General features: G+C 34.9%; 3 protein-coding genes across 8 annotated transcripts; 1 reads left to right on the top strand and 2 right to left on the bottom strand.

The window, feature by feature from the left end:
• Positions 1-10: 10 nt before the first annotated feature.
• Positions 11-4,478, bottom strand: AT2G38950 (Transcription factor jumonji (jmj) family protein / zinc finger (C5HC2 type) family protein). Its single transcript, NM_129453.4, has 8 exons — positions 4,333-4,478; positions 3,413-3,766; positions 2,786-2,863; positions 2,210-2,656; positions 1,933-2,136; positions 1,582-1,743; positions 950-1,318; positions 11-833 (listed from the first exon to the last, which is right to left on the bottom strand). The coding sequence occupies exons 2-8, from the start codon at positions 3,680-3,682 to the stop codon at positions 237-239; spliced, it is 2,127 nt and encodes a 708-aa protein (NP_181429.2). The 5' UTR covers positions 3,683-3,766; positions 4,333-4,478; the 3' UTR covers positions 11-236.
• Positions 4,479-5,027: 549 nt separating this feature from the next.
• PHT1;4 (phosphate transporter 1;4) lies at positions 5,028-8,124 on the bottom strand. Its single transcript, NM_129452.4, has 2 exons — positions 7,892-8,124; positions 5,028-6,793 (listed from the first exon to the last, which is right to left on the bottom strand). Exon 2 carries the CDS (start codon positions 6,779-6,781, stop codon positions 5,177-5,179), a length of 1,605 nt encoding a protein of 534 aa, NP_181428.1. The 5' UTR covers positions 6,782-6,793; positions 7,892-8,124; the 3' UTR covers positions 5,028-5,176.
• Positions 8,125-14,263: 6,139 nt separating this feature from the next.
• On the top strand, positions 14,264-17,135 carry AT2G38920 (SPX (SYG1/Pho81/XPR1) domain-containing protein / zinc finger (C3HC4-type RING finger) protein-like protein). 6 transcript variants are annotated; one of them, NM_001336749.1, is made up of 7 exons: positions 14,264-14,471; positions 14,696-14,903; positions 15,471-15,715; positions 15,811-16,062; positions 16,158-16,295; positions 16,396-16,454; positions 16,756-17,135. In NM_001336749.1, exons 2-7 carry the CDS (start codon positions 14,696-14,698, stop codon positions 16,859-16,861), a joined length of 1,008 nt encoding a protein of 335 aa, NP_001324932.1. In that variant the 5' UTR covers positions 14,264-14,471; the 3' UTR covers positions 16,862-17,135. The 6 variants fall into 6 exon arrangements, with proteins under 6 accessions (NP_001324932.1, NP_001318380.1, NP_181426.2 ...); NM_001336747.1 differs by having other exon boundaries at positions 14,663-14,903; positions 15,811-16,034; NM_129450.3 differs by having other exon boundaries at positions 14,663-14,903.
• Positions 17,136-17,238: the final 103 nt, after the last annotated feature.

Below are 17,238 nucleotides of genomic sequence, written 5' to 3'. Positions count from 1 at the left end.
TGTATTTTCGTCAAATATTTTCCTTCTACTTTAGTTAGAGTCAACGTAAATAAATATTAGTGAAACCAAAAAAATGTTTTTGTCTATTAGCCAAAACAAACAAAACACATATCAAGTTGCTTCATGTATCGCCTACCAAAAAAAAAAGTTGCTTCATATATCGATTTAAGAAGAAGACAAAAGTGTTTTTATCGTCTTGCATTTTGTGACTAAACTACAATCTCCTTCATTATTCATCACTGCTTCTGTTTCTTTGGCGCGTTGGCCTCAGAGGAATCGTTATCGCATGGCCTGTTTGATTTCTTAGAACAAGATTCTAAAGTCTCCTTTGCATCATTGTTTCCATCTTTAACATTCAGTATATCAGCCAAAGATCTCGCCTTCACTCTTGTCTGGTCCTTAGTTCCAGCTGCGACATCTTTCCTCGTGATATTACAGGGTGTAACCTCATCTGTTTCCTTGCCTTTGTCTTCTTCGGGTTTTGAACTTGTGGTGGCTGGAGAAGCACAGAATTTTTGATCTATGCCTGCCCATCTGAACATAGAGCTGAGCTTTTTACCTTCCAGGGCTTCAACGAGAAGATTCAACTCATCCATAGTGTACCTATAGAGAAAACTCTTTCTGTCACACGGACATGCACAGAGCTTCCTCATGTGGTTCAGACACGAGTAACGATTAGCAGAGCATGAACAGTTAACCGCGGAAAGATACAAATCCCCAAGACATACACAGCATTCCCTTTTGTTCACAGCATCATAACTCTTGTCCATCCTTTGCGATTCTAGTGAACTGATAAGAAATTCACGTCTATTTTTCTCCAGTTTGATCCGTGACTACATAAAAGAGAGAAACAAAATTAGCAAAAGGTACTGAGGAAGTTATTCTACGCAGGTTTTAGTGCATAATCTGAGGAATAAGACAAGCAAAGAGGAGGAGCAGTGAGTATTACCTTGATTATGTTGGAGAACAACCCATCCGTCCCACAAGAATCATTCCATCTCGTGTAACATGCTGTGTTTTTCTTCGACAACCCATATTCCTTAAGACATTTTACAGCTTCCCTTGCAGCACTAAATAATAGCTTATCATACGATATCAGCGACGTTTTACTCATCTCTTGATTCACCTGAACAGCAATATCCCCATGGGGCAACCAATCAAGGGGAGCAAAGTTTGCTTTCTCCAAACAGTTGAAGCCACAGTCAAAGGCAGAGTAATACGACCCTGGAAATATAATAACATACTGGCCAGGGTGCTGGACACAGCGGGTCACTGGTATACCCTCCACGCTCAATTGATATGGAGACATCATCATCACCTGCCAAATGAATTGCTTCCCTTGTAAATGAACCAATACTAGTATATAATAGCTCACAAAAATTTAACAAAGTAATGATAGGATTTGCTTTGAACAGATAAATCCAAATACTGTGTGATCTCTCTATGTCATGTCATGGTCGTGTATGCTGAACAAGAACTAAATCGCAAGTGGAATCGTTGTTGGTCACTCTTCTGTCTATTTTCTTTCGGAATTTTGAAAAGAGTAACTTGTATTGATGCTTAATGTGTTCAAATACTTACAGGATTATGACTCTTCTTTGGCTGTTCTCCTGACATCTCAAGGATGAAGCTTTTCATGGCAGCCTTAAACTTTGATCGATGACATCCTGCTACGGAATACCACACTCTAGGAGCGCCCACATGCAAATAGCAGAGAGAGTAGAGTCTCTCCTTCTCAGATTTCTGTTCAGTAACAGATATTCCAAGAGACAAATATGAGACTACACAAGCAAATTAGATTAATAAACTTACAATGCTGCAAAATTTATTCTAGTGGTAGTTTGCAAAACAAATGCTATTTCTGCGTTGACCAGTTATACTTATGCTTTCAGAAATTGACGACCATAGCTTGACATCAACCTTAAAACTTACCCAGAACTGGGAAGACAAGCACATTCCTACACTTAGACGAGGAACACAAACTGATTCGCAGTCTTCTAATGATAGAAGAGAACCAGGAAGCTTAGCCGTACTGTTCAGATTCCAACCTGATGAATATTTGCTAGATTCAGATGGTGCAGATAAGGGAAATCCACTTCCAAACGTTGCAGTGTCTAAATCATTGCCATAAAGCACCTAAATTTACACGACAAGTTAGTGATATATTCCGTTTCATATATAAAAGCAGAACAACTGTTTTTAACATTACCCCAATTTCAATAAGTGGACTCTCAACAATTTGTCTGTACTCTTTTTCAATGTCTGCCACAATTAGCTCATTTGGTTTAAGTGATGGAGATGAGTTCTCTGAACCCAAAACCTCATCCTTCATGCCAAAATGACTCTTCTTGTATGTATCTGCAAAGTTTTTAAAGGACTTCAAAGTATACCCAGGACCACGTTCTACTCTACATAACTGAACCCCTTCAGATGCAGCATCATTACTATCTGCATCAACCTCCTTTTTAATCTTTCGGTTCTCGGTCTGAATTCCAAAGAGCTGAACTTGAGGGAAAAATGTAGAAGCCTCCCATATTTGTTTCTCCTTGAGAAGACATGGAGGTTTCCATGAAGGTGGAGGAACAACACAACAGATTCCATACGGCTCAGCTCTGTCACGCAAGCTTGATATATATGAGAGTGTGTCCCTGAATTCCTGATAATTCAGTAACACTGGGTAAGAGGAAAAGGAATATATTCCTCTGTAAGAGTACATGATTCTTTACCAAAGATAATTTAGTTTAATACCCTAATTTTTCTTTCATAAAAAGAAAACAAAACTGACCTCTTCGGTTGGGTTGAACACAGGAGCTTCCTCAAGGACTTTGGTCTCAGACACTTTGAGGGGCCGTCTTCTCCGTACCTATGAAAAGCATTTTTTCATACTTTAGTAATGAATGTGAAAGGATGAACACACAATCATGATACCTATACTCTCATACGTCTTAAAGGCATAGTAGACCTACCCGAATCAGCACATCAAGCTCTAAAGAATTCATACTAAATCACTTATGCAATCCACAACATGAAATTTCCGGCTTAACTAACAACTTAAACATCAATCAAGTATAATGTCTATTAGTAGTAATGACTATGCATATTTCCCAGAAATATCTCCTCTTTGAACTCAAAGAATGTTTATAATAGACTAAAGAACTAAAAAATAATAGGAAAACATAACTATTTTGATAAAAAGAAAAGGAAAAGCATTCCTCCACAACAAATTGGCTCTTGCTCTAATAAGGATACTCAAAAGACCCTCCTCCAACAAGGTGTCGAACCATTGTCCTCACGGCTAAGCTCAAAATTCTCAAATAACTATATTCCCTTTACTGCTCTTCTCAACAGCATACAAAGCTAAAAACTACTCTATATGAAGATAGAGAGGAAAGAGGTAGACATAGTATGAGACCTCAGTTTTTTTCGGCCTTAAGGCCTCTGAGCTGGGAATTGTGTGACCATGCACTATCCACGGTCGGCTTTTAAGAAACATATTGCAACTATCTTTATCATCTGTGCCGAATCCAGTTGTCTGCTCTTGTCTCGACACGGACCTGGGACTTTCTTTGTCTCGGGGTACATTCCTCAGCACAAACGATGTTTGAGATACAAAACCTGGCGGAGCAGAAATTGTGTCCATATTTCCAGATTTCAAATACGTTGATACACCTTCAATGCCCATTAAACCTTACAGCCACCAAAAGGATTGATTTCCGGAAGACGAAATAAATTGAACTTCAGATGAGGTCAATAAAGATGCAACTTCCTGCAGAAGATGGAAAGAAATCTAATGTCAAGTATAAACCAAGTGATTAAACACAGTAACTACGATACGTTATTCAACTAAAAAATGATAGGTGTGAAGAAAAAGACTGCTACTTAGAAGATTCAGTCATCATCACAAAGATCACAGAAACGGTCTTCTTGATTAGTCTAGGAACTTAAACTCATACACCATATATCATTAGACAGCATCTAAACTTTCAAGAACTGAGAGACAAACTGTAAATTATGGTACTTTCAATACTTATATCACAGATTCCAGGTCAATTACGAAGGAGAGCCTTCTACTTTATTGGTTATTGCTTTCTCAAAAGAATCAGTAAAGAATACTCCTTTTTCAACCACAGGATGTGATCCAAGACATGAAAACCATTAGCAGCCCTATACTAAGATTGACTCTGAGCTTGAAATAAAAACGCTTCTCGTAAAGAGTATCGGAGCTTAGGATACAAAATCTAAAACCGGAAGACGAAAAAAAGCTAAGATTGATATTGATTAGCGATCGGAAGGTCCAGTTTTTAACAGACGAAAAGCGAGTAGAACACATACCCGGACGAAGTGAGATCCGAAGACTTATGAGACATTACACATTCAACCCCAAGAACAACAGAGCCTCTGGATTTTGTTATGGTGATTGGTTTTTTTTCCCGTCGAAAAACCTAATTTCCGATGATAATACTTTTTTTAAAAAAATGTATATTTTGTCCACCAATAAGATAGTCACACACAATAAATGCAATATATATTTTATCCAACATGAAATTCTTTTTTACAAAAACAAAAGATAAGAAATTATCTAAATTCAGAGTTTTATAAATAAATAAATTATCTAATTTCCACTTCATTTGAGGGATTACATATTTTTATGTCCAATATGGGCCTTTTTACCATGCCTAAAAATACTGTAACATCCCAAATATTTTTCTTACCATTGTGAAACTATAATATATACCCACCGCTTTCATATGCCCTAAAGTTTACAAAATTTACCAAAGTAGCAATCGTTTTTGGTCTTCCATAGGTCGATGAACAATGAGAATGTTGTTCGGTGCAAGGGAGTTTGTTAAAAGAACAGAGTTTTTCTTCAGCACTTCGTTATTTTCACCCTAGAGATTAATAAGCCATAATGTATCTTTAAGTGAAGCCTTTATCTGTGGTCTCAACTTCCCCGCAACGCATAAATTGTGATTTAACATATATACTGCACAACTTGCACGGCTTCTTCAAGTCTAATAAATCTTCAATTTAGGAACTGATTTAAAATCGACTCATGAAAATTTTGATTTCTCTAGCATTAATTAGGTATCAATGGATTACACAAAGAACAACTTGAGTTGCTAGAGACAAGGAGAAAGAAAAAACGAAAATTATTACAAAAGGCGTATTATATCACCTAAACTATTGGGACCGTTCTACTATCATTGTTGCTATTCTCATTGTCTTCATTTTCACCGGACATTTCCTCGAGTGACTTACCTTTAGATTCAGGTACCAAGAAAGTGAAGAGGATACCTAAGAAGTTAACTACACCCAACACAATAAGCGAGTTCCTGACCCCAATCCCTGGAGGGTATCCTGCGTCGGTCTTGTCCTTGTCTGGGTTCTGAGCCAAGTACAAGAACCCGAACGCACCAACCATTGCTCCTAATTTTCCTGATGCTGCAGAGATACCGTGGCAGGTTGATCTGAACCTGGCTGGGAAGATTTCGGCCGGCACAACGAAGGTTGTAGCATTGGGTCCAAAGTTGGCGAAAAAGAATGTTAACGAGTACATGATAACAAATCCGATTCGGTTCTCCTTGTGAGTCCAGTGGTTGTAAGGAATAGCCAGAGCAAACATAAAGACCGTCATGAAAAAGAAACCCATCATCTGAATCGCAAATCTTCCAATGACGTCGATGAACGCAACTGTGAACCAGTAACCAGGTACCGTGCTACACAAGGCGATTAGCGTTTGCGCACGGGCAATCTTGAAAACCTCTTGAATTGCGTTCATGCTTTGCGCGGGAGGAATCCATCCGATCGCGCTGAAAATATCCTTTTGGAAAAGGTTTTGACTGTAGAAAGCAATGTCGAGAAGGAACCATGTCGATGTAGTGCCTAGCAAATGAAGCCCATGGCGACTCATGAATTCCTTTGAGAACAATCCAAAGGCCTTGGACTTCTCCTTTGAGATCTCTTCCAATTTCTGTTGTTCTGGCTCTATCTCCACTTGCAGAACCTTAGACATGTCCGAAGCTGCCTGCTTTGCGTCCTTAGCAACCAAAGCCGTGTACCTTGCGGTCTCAGGCATCTTCGACCTTGAGTAATACGTCATAGCCGCAGGGATAGCACCAGCCATCAGGATTATCCGCCATACCAAATCAGCTTGAGGAATCGTGGATCCCAAGGCATCATCCGCATAGGCCGGGGATGGAAACTTAGCTTCAAAAGCAGAGGAAATTATAATAGCGAAAATACCACCAGCCATGATTCCGAACCCTTGCATAGCAAAAACCGCAGAGACAAAGGCTCCGCGAGTCTTCTTGTTCGCATATTCAGACATGATGGTTGCGGATAAAGGGTAGTCACCACCGATGCCAAATCCAAGCCAAAACCGAAAAAAACAGAGCGTGGCCATCACAGCTTTTGGCTCATGTCCGAAAGAGAGACCAGAGGCTATTGAACAAAGGACCATGACCATCAACGTCATACCGTAAACTTTCTTCCTCCCGAGCTTATCACCAAGCCACCCGAAAAAGAGCTGACCGGCGAGAGTCCCACAGAAGGCAACGCCATTGACGGCGGCTGCGACGTTGGGAGGGAGAGTCCCAGGCTTTTGTGCGCCTTCCACGTGGTAATAAATACGACCGAGGAGCTTCGTTACGAGAGAGATGCAAAAGAGATCGTAAGCATCAGTGAAGAATCCCATTCCGGCGATTATGATCGCCGTGAAATGGTACCATTGCGTCTTGGCCACGTCAAGTGCATTCAACACTTGTAATTGTTCCCTTGCCATTCTTCTTCTCCTCTGCAATTTTTCATCACACAAAAAAAAGTTCGACATATAAGTACCCTTAAATAACTCATTACAAACAATAAAGTAGTTAGTTATACCGAACTTGAAATAAGTTAGGCAGTTTTAAAAGCAAATAGAATTAGACCCTGCTTTATATAGTATCAATTAACATTAAAATATCATAAAAGTTCTATTTAATTTTTCTCATTTCATTGATCTCACAATTACAACCCAATAAAGTATGTTCACCGAACTTGAAGTCAGGCAATATTAGAAAAATAACATGTGTATGTTTTTTAGATGAAGTAGTTGTTAACGACAACTTCTCATGTTCCTGTACATATGTATGATGCTTACTTATTGCAAGAGAAACCATATACAGTATATGCATATTCAAGGAACTGAAATGAAGTGATAATAAAAGTCAACTCAATATTAGTCCACACTCGTTAATTTTGAAATATTTATTATATACGTTCTTCTTATTAATTTGTAAAGATTTGTTAAAACTTATTAACGGATATGACAAAAGATTGTTTATTCCTATTTTTTTGGGTTTATCTCGACTTTTTAAAGGTGAACGGAGACACTGGAAGTACTTATTTTATTATTGTAGTTTTCAACGATTACTATTTGTCTTCAGTTACCCACAAAAGTTGACTTGTGACGTCTAGTGAAAATCTGAACACGAGCAACAAAGACTTTAACTGAGTATGACAGCGAGTTGTTTTGTCTTAATTGCGGACACACCTCTTATTGAAGAAAGAAAACAACAAAATATCACAAACTTCTTCAATTGAAATTTTTTGAAATCATGCACTCAACAAAAGGAAAAAAAAAAAAGTCTTCTAGAACTGAAGAGGAGAGATCCAACAAAAATACGTTTGAAGAGAGAGCAATCCTATTTAATGATCCAAGAAAGTTGGAAAAACAAAAACTAGTTTTCAGTGTTTTTTTTCCAATGAAAGAAACGAATAAGACATGACGAATTAGAGATTGAACAGGGAGAGAGGACCACCTAACAAAACAAAAACGATAACGTCCTAACTAAAATCATTATGCATCCATAAACATTAACATCAACAGACATAGTTTAAAAGAAACACTTACAGAAAGTTTATGTGGGATCTGATCTGATAAAGTGTTTTAGTATTGTCAGAAGAGTGTAGAAAGAGAGAGGAAGAATCTTTAGTTTCCTTATTTTCAGGGGAAAATGTTGAGAGAGAGGAAGAAGGAAGTGGAATGATCGTTGAAGCTGCCTATGAACAAGGACAGAGTTGAAGTGTATTAAAACGGTCATTTATAAGGGACTCTCTAATGAGATATTCCTTTTGCTACTTCGGTATATTCTTCCGAACAACGACACCGTTTTAATATCTTGTAGGTTTTCTCTTCCTTATTTACCAACTTTTTTGCTTCGTTTAGGACCTTAGGTATTATTAGGACACGATAATTCTGTTTTGCTGTTATTATTCTTTTAATATCCAAAAAAATAGCTGTTCCACTATAACAATAAGTTCTTTTTTTTCCTTGTAATTAAGTTGACCATGAATTGTTTAAAGAGCTCAATGCTTGGAAAGTGGAATTTAAATTTTGGGATCCTCGTCATTAATACCATTACTAGATACGATACATGACAATTGGCATGCGGTTTAGGCAAATATAAGTTGCAAACTGGTGATTATCACTCAGAAGTCAGAAAGAACTTAAAAGTCAAAACCCAAATATATATTTATGCTAAGAAATAAATTTGGTAGATGTATAAACTGCTTTTTAAATAAAAATTAGTTATTAGAAAATAAACATGTGAGCGGTAAGCTTTTATTGATGCCTTCATTTATTTTCGTTTTATTATTTCTTGACTTTTTGTTTCTTCGATATAGTATGTATCTTTGGATTTAATAAAGATCGCAATAAGCCAATAACTGCAGGATGTGTAATAGGTCTACAATGTCAATGGTTTATTATATAGTGTAGTTTGAACGGGTACGGGAGAATAAACACCCTATACCCGTAACTTGTAAGGTGTAAAGAGGGTTTGTTCCGTATTTGATAAATAAGAGCCATTAATTTAAGGCATTTACAGAAATGGAAATTTCTAGATTTAGCCCAGCAAGTTGTATTTTCTCTTTTCGTCGCGCCGACCCAACTAGTTCAACCTCTTTTCTTTTTTTATAGATATGGCATCTCCATTGTGGAAAAAAAAAATAAAAAAAATATGGCATCTCCATTTCCAACCATTCTTATGTAAATGAACTACACCGTATAGTGAAGGCTCCATATATGTCTTTCACATATATACACCGTAGTTTTCATTCACGAATGGGATTTTTTTTTTGTATATACTTCACACCATACATATGATGTTTTCATTGCCAACACAATTTCTTCCTTTTTTCAAATTAATTATAGGAAATGTCACTACACTATAGAAGAACAATATGATTTCAAGACCAAGAAATAGCCGCTTCTAGACCAATTTCCCTTTAACATATAGTTGTTGCATTAAAATGATCTCAAACACTGAAATAAGTTGGAAAAGTCGTGTGTAGCTCGTTGAATGAGTTTGCCATTTATACAAGTAGGTGATTCCCATATCTAGTAGGAATAGAGATTTGATATATATATATACATTGACTTCATCCTTAATATTAACACACACATGGACTATGTGATAAAATTAACAATAGTAGATTTTACTAATAGATCTATAAAATTTTGGTTTTAATTTTGTTTCGAGAGCGGTAAGAGTACTTGTTCAAACGTCGGACTAGCTAACCAGAGACATAATGCGTCAATGTCAACTCGTCCATTAGAAGGGAATCACCATCTATTTGTAGCGCTAATCCTTTACGATTACACATAATGAAAAGTTTAGTTACAAGTTGTGAAGAAAATTTAGACTTGGTAACAACATTTTTAATGTTGAAAAGTACTAAGCACTTAAGAAATCGAAGAAATTAAGTAGCCACTACCTACGTTTATTCAACATTGTACAACTGAAATTGTTAACGTGACTGCTCAATTACCACCACTCAATTTCGATGTCATTTCAATAAGTGATTTCAGTCAAATGAGAAAATTTTCCAAAAACGGAAATTTAAAGAAATCTCTTTGACTATAGTTTACTTAAGAAATGTTACTTTATATGATTTTTGAAGAGTAGTTATTCATCCTATCTTCTGGGTAAAACATTCTTTGTGTATTCTGGTCCATGGTTAGTTTAATCTTTCCATTTAGCACTACCAACTCCACCAGCTTAATTATTAGGAATATGATTTTCTTATTACTTATCTTAAACATTTGTTTGAGTTCAGTTTGTTTTGACTGGATTAGAATCAGTAGTAGCCGACGATAATGTTGTATACTACATTTTACTTCTCGCTGAAGAGTAACCCAAAAGAAATCAAAATAATTTAAAGGCTAACTTAAAATCTATCATAGAGTTGACGAAATGATCAATGGTATTATTTTTTGGTATTGACTTTGTACATCCATGTGTTGAGGTCTTATTGCTTCTAAAACTGGCTTTTAAGTTCACATTGGGTCGAACGTTTTTTTTTTTTTTTTTGGAATAATTGGTGAATGATTCACACTATTATATGTTAATTATTTTTCTGTTGTATTATTTCAATCAAATAATTAACTTAGATTAAGTATTTAATTCCCAAAAAGGTTAACCTGCAACAGCAAGTTGCCATGGTTTGTTTTTGAAACATTGGACTTTATTTCAGTCTATGAGTAACAAAACTAGAGTAACCCCTACGGAAAAAGTTGTAGCTTCGGTTTTTCCACTATTTTCTTATCATTAAAATCTGATTCTTGTGGAAACATAATACTATCTTTCTTATCATGATATGTGGCTACTCTTGTTTCTCCCATTGCTGGATAAATCGTCTGAACCCCAAACAAGGATAATTGATAGATAAACTCTATAATAAAGAACTGCCAGAAAAGGAAAAAAATAGTGAGTTAACATCAGATGGTCCAAACATTTTTCTTCTCTTTGCCAATTGCCATAGCATGGGTTTACAATTTTGTATCAATATTTATATTTCAAAATGTAGAGTTTTTTTTTCTTTTCTTTAAAGAGTTCAATTCACTACAAAAAAAACTATCAATATCGGATAACTATGACATATAATCTAGTAGTTGGTGTTAGTATCATAACTACAATACTCATATTAATTCATTTTTTTAATTTACTAAAACATATGATAATAGAAATAATATTAATTCATTTTTTTTCCTTCTATACATTAATGTAATTTACTAAAACATATAATCTAATTCTAAGGCTTATGTTAGTGTTGTCATCATTTAAATACAAATCCATCTTTTATTTCAAATTTCTGACGAAAGCAATATTAGAGTTACGGTTTTTGGTCAACGCTTTCGCCAATAAAGAAGGAATGGATGCATGTAACGTGGTCAGAGTAATGACAAACCCTTAAATAATTAATTACGTTCTCTAATTATTATTTTTATTTGTTTTAGTGTTAAGTAACTTAACTTGACGTGGACGTTATTTATGCTTCTAAATTACTTGAACTCGAATAGTCACCTATATATAACTACAATAACTCGCACAAATTATTAAATTACATGTTCTACTTCTACTCTGAAGGTTTGACAACAAAAAAAAAAAAAAAAAACTTCTACTCTGAATAATTATTATTTTTGAACCGAGATCCTAGCCTTACCTTCTCACCATTAGACATTAACAAAAAAACAGTTTACAAAAAAAAAAAAAGAACCTAGTCCATTAATTGTTTTCTGAAGTCCAAACAAAATTATTTTGTTGTCATTGAGTCATGACAAAAAAAGAAAGTATAGCTAGTATTCAAACTAGGTTTTAAAGTGTTGACTAACTCATACGATATTTATTTTGGAAAATGGCAAACTAATATCAACCCCATCTTCGGAAGTCCAAGCAAAATAATCAAATCTTGAAAAATAGGTATGGAATTTTCTTAAAAAAGGTAGTTTTTTTTTTGGTTTTAGGCAGATTTTTTTAAAGTTCAGCCCAAATATAGTTGATAATTATCAAACGCACTAATTATGCGTTTACACGAATCCGCAATGTAAACGATACCATAGCGTTTTCCGTATGTTAATAATGGCCATATTTTTGGTAGTGGCTTATCGTTTGGCTCGTATTTGTCATACAAATTTCCTAAGGATGTAATCAACTTTGTTTCGAAACTCCAAAATGTACTTGAAATCTGGACATGATGGCTGTCCATATGTCTCTATGTTCCAAAATCCAAAGTGTGTTTCGTGCGTTTTCTCTCTTCCTTTTTGTATGAAACATATAAAATATAAAAACGTGCAAAATCAAACTTAAGGCTAACACATAATTTTGGCAGATTTATCTAAAAGATCATCTAAACAATCAATGTAAAGAGACAGCTAAAAACTCTACTTGTCAATTTCATAGGGACGATCACGTAAGTAGATCCAAGAGCAGTCATTTGTGTTGCTCCTACCGCACATCGGGCAGGGTTAGATCGTCAGCTAGATCCTTCAGCAAATTTTCCGACACCTCAGACATCAGTTTCTCCGGATGCAACTCTTTTAGCCAGGAACACAAGCGTAGTATATGTTGACGTGTTGTGAGTACTTAAACGTTAATCATACCAACGTTGGCATTACGTTAATACTAAACCGACTAAATTCAAAACTGCTTTGAATTGAATAGCTAAATTCAACTTTGGGGAATCAAAGTTGTCGGTAACACTAAACAACAAAATGTAGATAAGTCATTGCTTGAAAATATAAAGGTGAGGACTAATACATGCAAATTTTAAACATATTATGGGTGGGAATTATTGGTCGTCATTTTCAATAAGAATAATACTAAAATTTAATATATGCATATACGTATATGCACATGTGTGAGTTTTTGCCAAAAGCGTTGATAGATCACATAGCCTCAACTTTTTTTGCGTATAGAATCTTACTTTTTGCTTGAACCAAAGTTGCCTCTTCTTCATGGCATCAAAAGTTAACGGAGTCGGATTTCCACATGACAAAAGTTATTCGGCCTCATGATTCCTGCATGCATCGTTTATACAATTCTTTGGGATAAAAGGCGAAAACATATCTTTTTTAGGGTTAATTGCACCCACACCTGAACCAATTCTAGAAATTCAAGTCTGCCTAATTAAAAGCCTCAGACGAAGAAAGCGATATTATGATCCGATTGTTTTAGTGTAAGATACGTACTAAAGAATAAAAGTACATCATTTATCTTTTGAATACTAAATTTCTTTTTAAAAAAATTTGTTCGCTTCGACTCACAAATATTTTATGTTACCGTACAAGTAAAAGTAAATATTTTATCTTTACTCCCCTCAAAATTCAACCTCTTAAAGAACTAAGATCCGTTTTTTTACTTCCAATGTACGATATTTTTTCTCAGTATTCTTCTCTAAGAAAATTCTCTTGTGGGTCCAATCTCTACCAAATGTATCACTTAACTTGTAATTGTGTTCTAATTTTAGTTATTTGTCTTCAATTATTTTGCTACACGCAAAGAGAAAGAAAAAAAGAGAGTTTTGATTCCATACATCGTGTTAGTGTTTGTCGTTATCAGAATAATAAAGAAGCAAATATTTTTTTGGTTACAAGCGGAATCGTTGAGACTCGACATAAAATATGGACTTTAATTTCCCATAATCTCCAAGGCAGAAACCTTCTCTGCCACTCATGTTGGCATTACAAGGGAAAAAAGGAAAACCCAATTAGTATCTTACTAAATACTAGTAGTAAGTATCAATTAATTTAATTATTAGTGGAAGTTCCAATACCAAAGGCTATCGTTTAAAGCGGAGATTTGTTTAGCATACAAGAAAAAGTGGAGGCTTCATGATTCTTTCCAATTAAATTAGCTTAGTCTCATCAATTTTACCTTTAACAAAAGAGATGTTGTTACGGCTAAGTGACAAGGTATGGAATATGCTCTTTTTTTCCATGAAACCTCATTCATACTATTGTTGTCTTTCTTTTCAATTTTTTTTATAAATAACGTAAATGATCTTAACAGAGATTGGCAGAAAAATTTAGATACTTTAGACTACATTGTTTAGCTTTTCATCATATAAAGATTTTAACTTCATCCGTTATTATGTCTTCTACCATTCAAGATAGATTTGTTTCGTCCTTTGATGTACGAATTTGATAGAAACCATTGGACCAAAATCAAATGTAAGTGGGATATCTTTAAAATATATTTTTTTAATTAACAAGAATAAATTTGTATTTTTTAGTATTCTTCGGAAATTTAATTATCATTCATGTCCCCGCTATTTTTTATTTATTCCGCGAATGTAATAAACGAAACTGAATACCCTTAAGTTATTAAGTATTGGACAACTGGCAGAACAATTTGTTGAGATGGGATCAAATTCTAACGCCTTTTCTTGGTCTCTAATACTTTAACACGTAAGCGGCATGCCGTTTAAAACGAAGCTATTCAGGTTACCAAAGCAACTTAGCTGATATGGTTTGTATAACAAAACCCTAAAAATACCGTGATTAAGATAAAAAGCAAAACAAAACCCTAAAAATAGAAATTACAATACCCAATAAAGTTAATAGCGACTTTAATCGGTAGAGATTTCGTCTTCCTCCACCAGCTTCTGTTGTTCTTAATCACTAGATCCCTTGTTTTTGACGTGACGAAAAGGTAATTGGCTTCAAAATATTTCGATCTCTTTTACTTTATTTTGTCAATATTTCTCTCAATTTCACTATCTCCAAAGTATCCAATTTTAAATCTGTTACAATTCGATATTTTCCTTCCGAGGAATTTACTAGAACATAAATTTGTTTACTCAATTACAAAAAAATCATATTTGGTGTATATTAATATTGCAGCCTGAGATTGAAATTTGTGTACTATGTTAGAAGATGAAGTTTGGTGAGACGTTCACGGAATATCTACATGGAGAAGAGGAATGGTTCCTGGAGAAGTGTCGCTTCGTTGAATATAAGAAACTTAAGAAAGTGTTGAAGAAGTGCAAGACATGTAACTCTACAAAATCTGATGATGGACAAATCATCCCATCTGCTACTTCTTCATCTTTGTCTGATTCATGCGAATGCAAAGCTTGCCCTTGTATGTATAACTTCTCTCTCTTTTTCCTCTAGTCTTCACTTAACTTAGTAATCTTTGTGCAACAGTCTAATGGGGAACGTAACGATCTACTTGGTATGTATGACACACTTAAAAAGATGGTCCTAATTCTGAATATCTTAAGTTACATGGATTTCTAACTTAAAGCCAATTAGTAACGAGTAGATTTGGGCAATGTCTCGTATATGTTTTTAAGTATTTCTAAAAGAATATTTGATGTGAGATTCTAACAAGTCATTTGGAGATGATGATTCTTTCGTCCATCTCAAATTGAAATCCACTGAAAGATAAGCAAACATATACCCTACTTGGATCAAATGAGATACCATGTTAAGTTTCTAATTCTAAACCAATTGACAATGAATGGATTAGTCTAATTCTTTTATATACTGTAGATTTTTTTCTAGTTTCTGATGTGAATCCTACTAGAATAATCTAAATGTTTATTGATGTAAAAGATTTCAAATTATTAAGGAGTGGAGTGAGTTTTTTGTTTAATTATTTGAGATTAGGTGGTTGATGTAAAAGATGATGTTAATTACAATGCAGGGTGTGATCAGATGTTCTTCGAGGAGCTGATGAAAGAAGCTACTGACATAGCGGGATTTTTCAGGTCAAGAGTGAGGCATCTTCTCCATCTTCATGTAGCCACTGGGATGCAGAGATACATGATTCGCCTACGCAGATGCTTCACTGACGAAAAACAAGCTTTAGTCCAAGAGGGCCAAATCTTGATTCAATACATCACCATGAATGCAATTGCTATCCGTAAAATCCTCAAGAAATATGACAAGGTTAGAGATTATGGCAAAGATAATAATTCATTTTAAAATAAGAAGATGTGACTTCATTTGTTGTGAGAAAGTAAACTGCTTAAAAATGCTTTCAGGTGCATAGCTCAGAGAATGGGAAGAATTTCAAGTTGAAAATGCGAGCGGAGCGCATAGAGCTCTTGCACTCACCATGGCTCATAGAACTTGGAGCCTTTTATCTCAACTCTGGGCTAGATAATGTTGGAAACTTCAAGAATTCGTTTGGCCGTGTCGCTTGTGAAAATCTCAACGAAGATCAACCAGTGCTAAAACTCATGCTGCCTAACTCAATAGAGCTGGAGTATGATCTAACTTGTGCAATCTGCCTCGTAATAAAAAATCTCTTTGCATTTTTTCACAAATAAAATGTAGTTTGCATATCTGGAGGTGAAAATAGTAATTTGTTGTGGATAAATTTGGGCAGGAAACGGTATTCAATCCCTATGCTTTAAAGTGCGGTCACATATTTTGTAACTCGTGTGCATGCTCGGCTGCTTCTGTATTGATTTTCCAAGGCATTAAAGCAGCGCCCCGACATTCAAAATGTCCCATCTGCAGAGAGGTTTGTTTAGATTCTTGCAACATTAAACGTGTTCTTCTCTCAACTTTTGTTTCCAATATCTATAATGAGGTCAATCTTGATTTATTCCTTGCGGTATCAGGCTGGAGTTTACGCGGAAGCAGTTCACATGATCGAGCTGCATCTTCTTTTAAAGACACGGTAAGACAAGTCTCAAATTTTAGATTGCACCAAATCAGTATAGATGTGTCCATAAAATTTGAACTGATGATTATTATCATTCATATAGCAAGATGGTGTTTTCATTCGTTAAGTAACTAGAAAATGAAGTTGCGATCGAATTTTTGTTCTTAATTTTTTTTTTAAGTTTTGAAGTCGTTATGAGTGAGCCTTTCATAAACATCTGAATATATTCTTGGGGTGGTATATATTGTTCAAACTGTATTTATATTGCAAGAATTATTAATGTCATATGATGAAAGCATAATATATTTTTTTGTAGAAGCAAAGAATATTGGAAGGAGAGGATGATGAATGAACGGTCTGAGATGGTGAAGCAGTCGAAGATGTTTTGGAATGAACAGACGAAGCATATGATCGGTTATTAATGGTGTATCTCTTCAAGTTCAATTATTAACTTCATCTAAACAAAAGGTGATGACAAAAAAAAAGATATATTACTTTTATTTGTTTCTGCCGTGCCCGAGACATTACAGATTCGAGAGAGAATCATAATTAGGAGAGGTTTATTTTATTTTTTTTCTTTGGTGAGACATAAATCGAGTTGTGTTTAAATACTTTTTTGTGTTGTTTAAGATGTTATTGGATGTTGTTCCTTATTAATTGTTTAAAAGACAAGTCAATAGATTACACACGTTCATCAGTTCATGTCTATATACATCACAAGTTTCAGAATTTTACTTTAGATAAACAAAATTTCTTCTTATTGTATATTTTCTTCAATCAAAATATTTATTAACTAAAT

Source organism: Arabidopsis thaliana, chromosome 2 (genome assembly GCF_000001735.4).
Source record: "Arabidopsis thaliana chromosome 2, partial sequence".
NCBI lineage: Eukaryota > Viridiplantae > Streptophyta > Magnoliopsida > Brassicales > Brassicaceae > Arabidopsis > Arabidopsis thaliana.
The sequence above is the reverse complement of the archived record's forward strand: the minus strand, read 5'-3'. Positions and strand labels throughout refer to the sequence as shown.

Excerpts from the sequence above, each read along its gene's own strand:
- AT2G38950 (NM_129453.4), bottom strand. The coding sequence starts at position 3,682 with ATGGGCATTGAAGGTGTATCAACGTATTTGAAATCTGGAAATATGGAC. Across the intron at positions 2,864-3,412 it reads TAAGGCCGAAAAAAACTGAG|GTACGGAGAAGACGGCCCCT; the intron begins GTCTCATACTAT and ends TGCTTTTCATAG. Across the intron at positions 834-949 it reads TGTTCTCCAACATAATCAAG|TCACGGATCAAACTGGAGAA; the intron begins GTAATACTCACT and ends TCTTTTATGTAG.
- AT2G38920 (NM_001336749.1), top strand. The coding sequence starts at position 14,696 with ATGAAGTTTGGTGAGACGTTCACGGAATATCTACATGGAGAAGAGGAA. Across the intron at positions 14,904-15,470 it reads CGAATGCAAAGCTTGCCCTT|GGTGTGATCAGATGTTCTTC; the intron begins GTATGTATAACT and ends ATTACAATGCAG. Across the intron at positions 15,716-15,810 it reads TCCTCAAGAAATATGACAAG|GTGCATAGCTCAGAGAATGG; the intron begins GTTAGAGATTAT and ends AAATGCTTTCAG.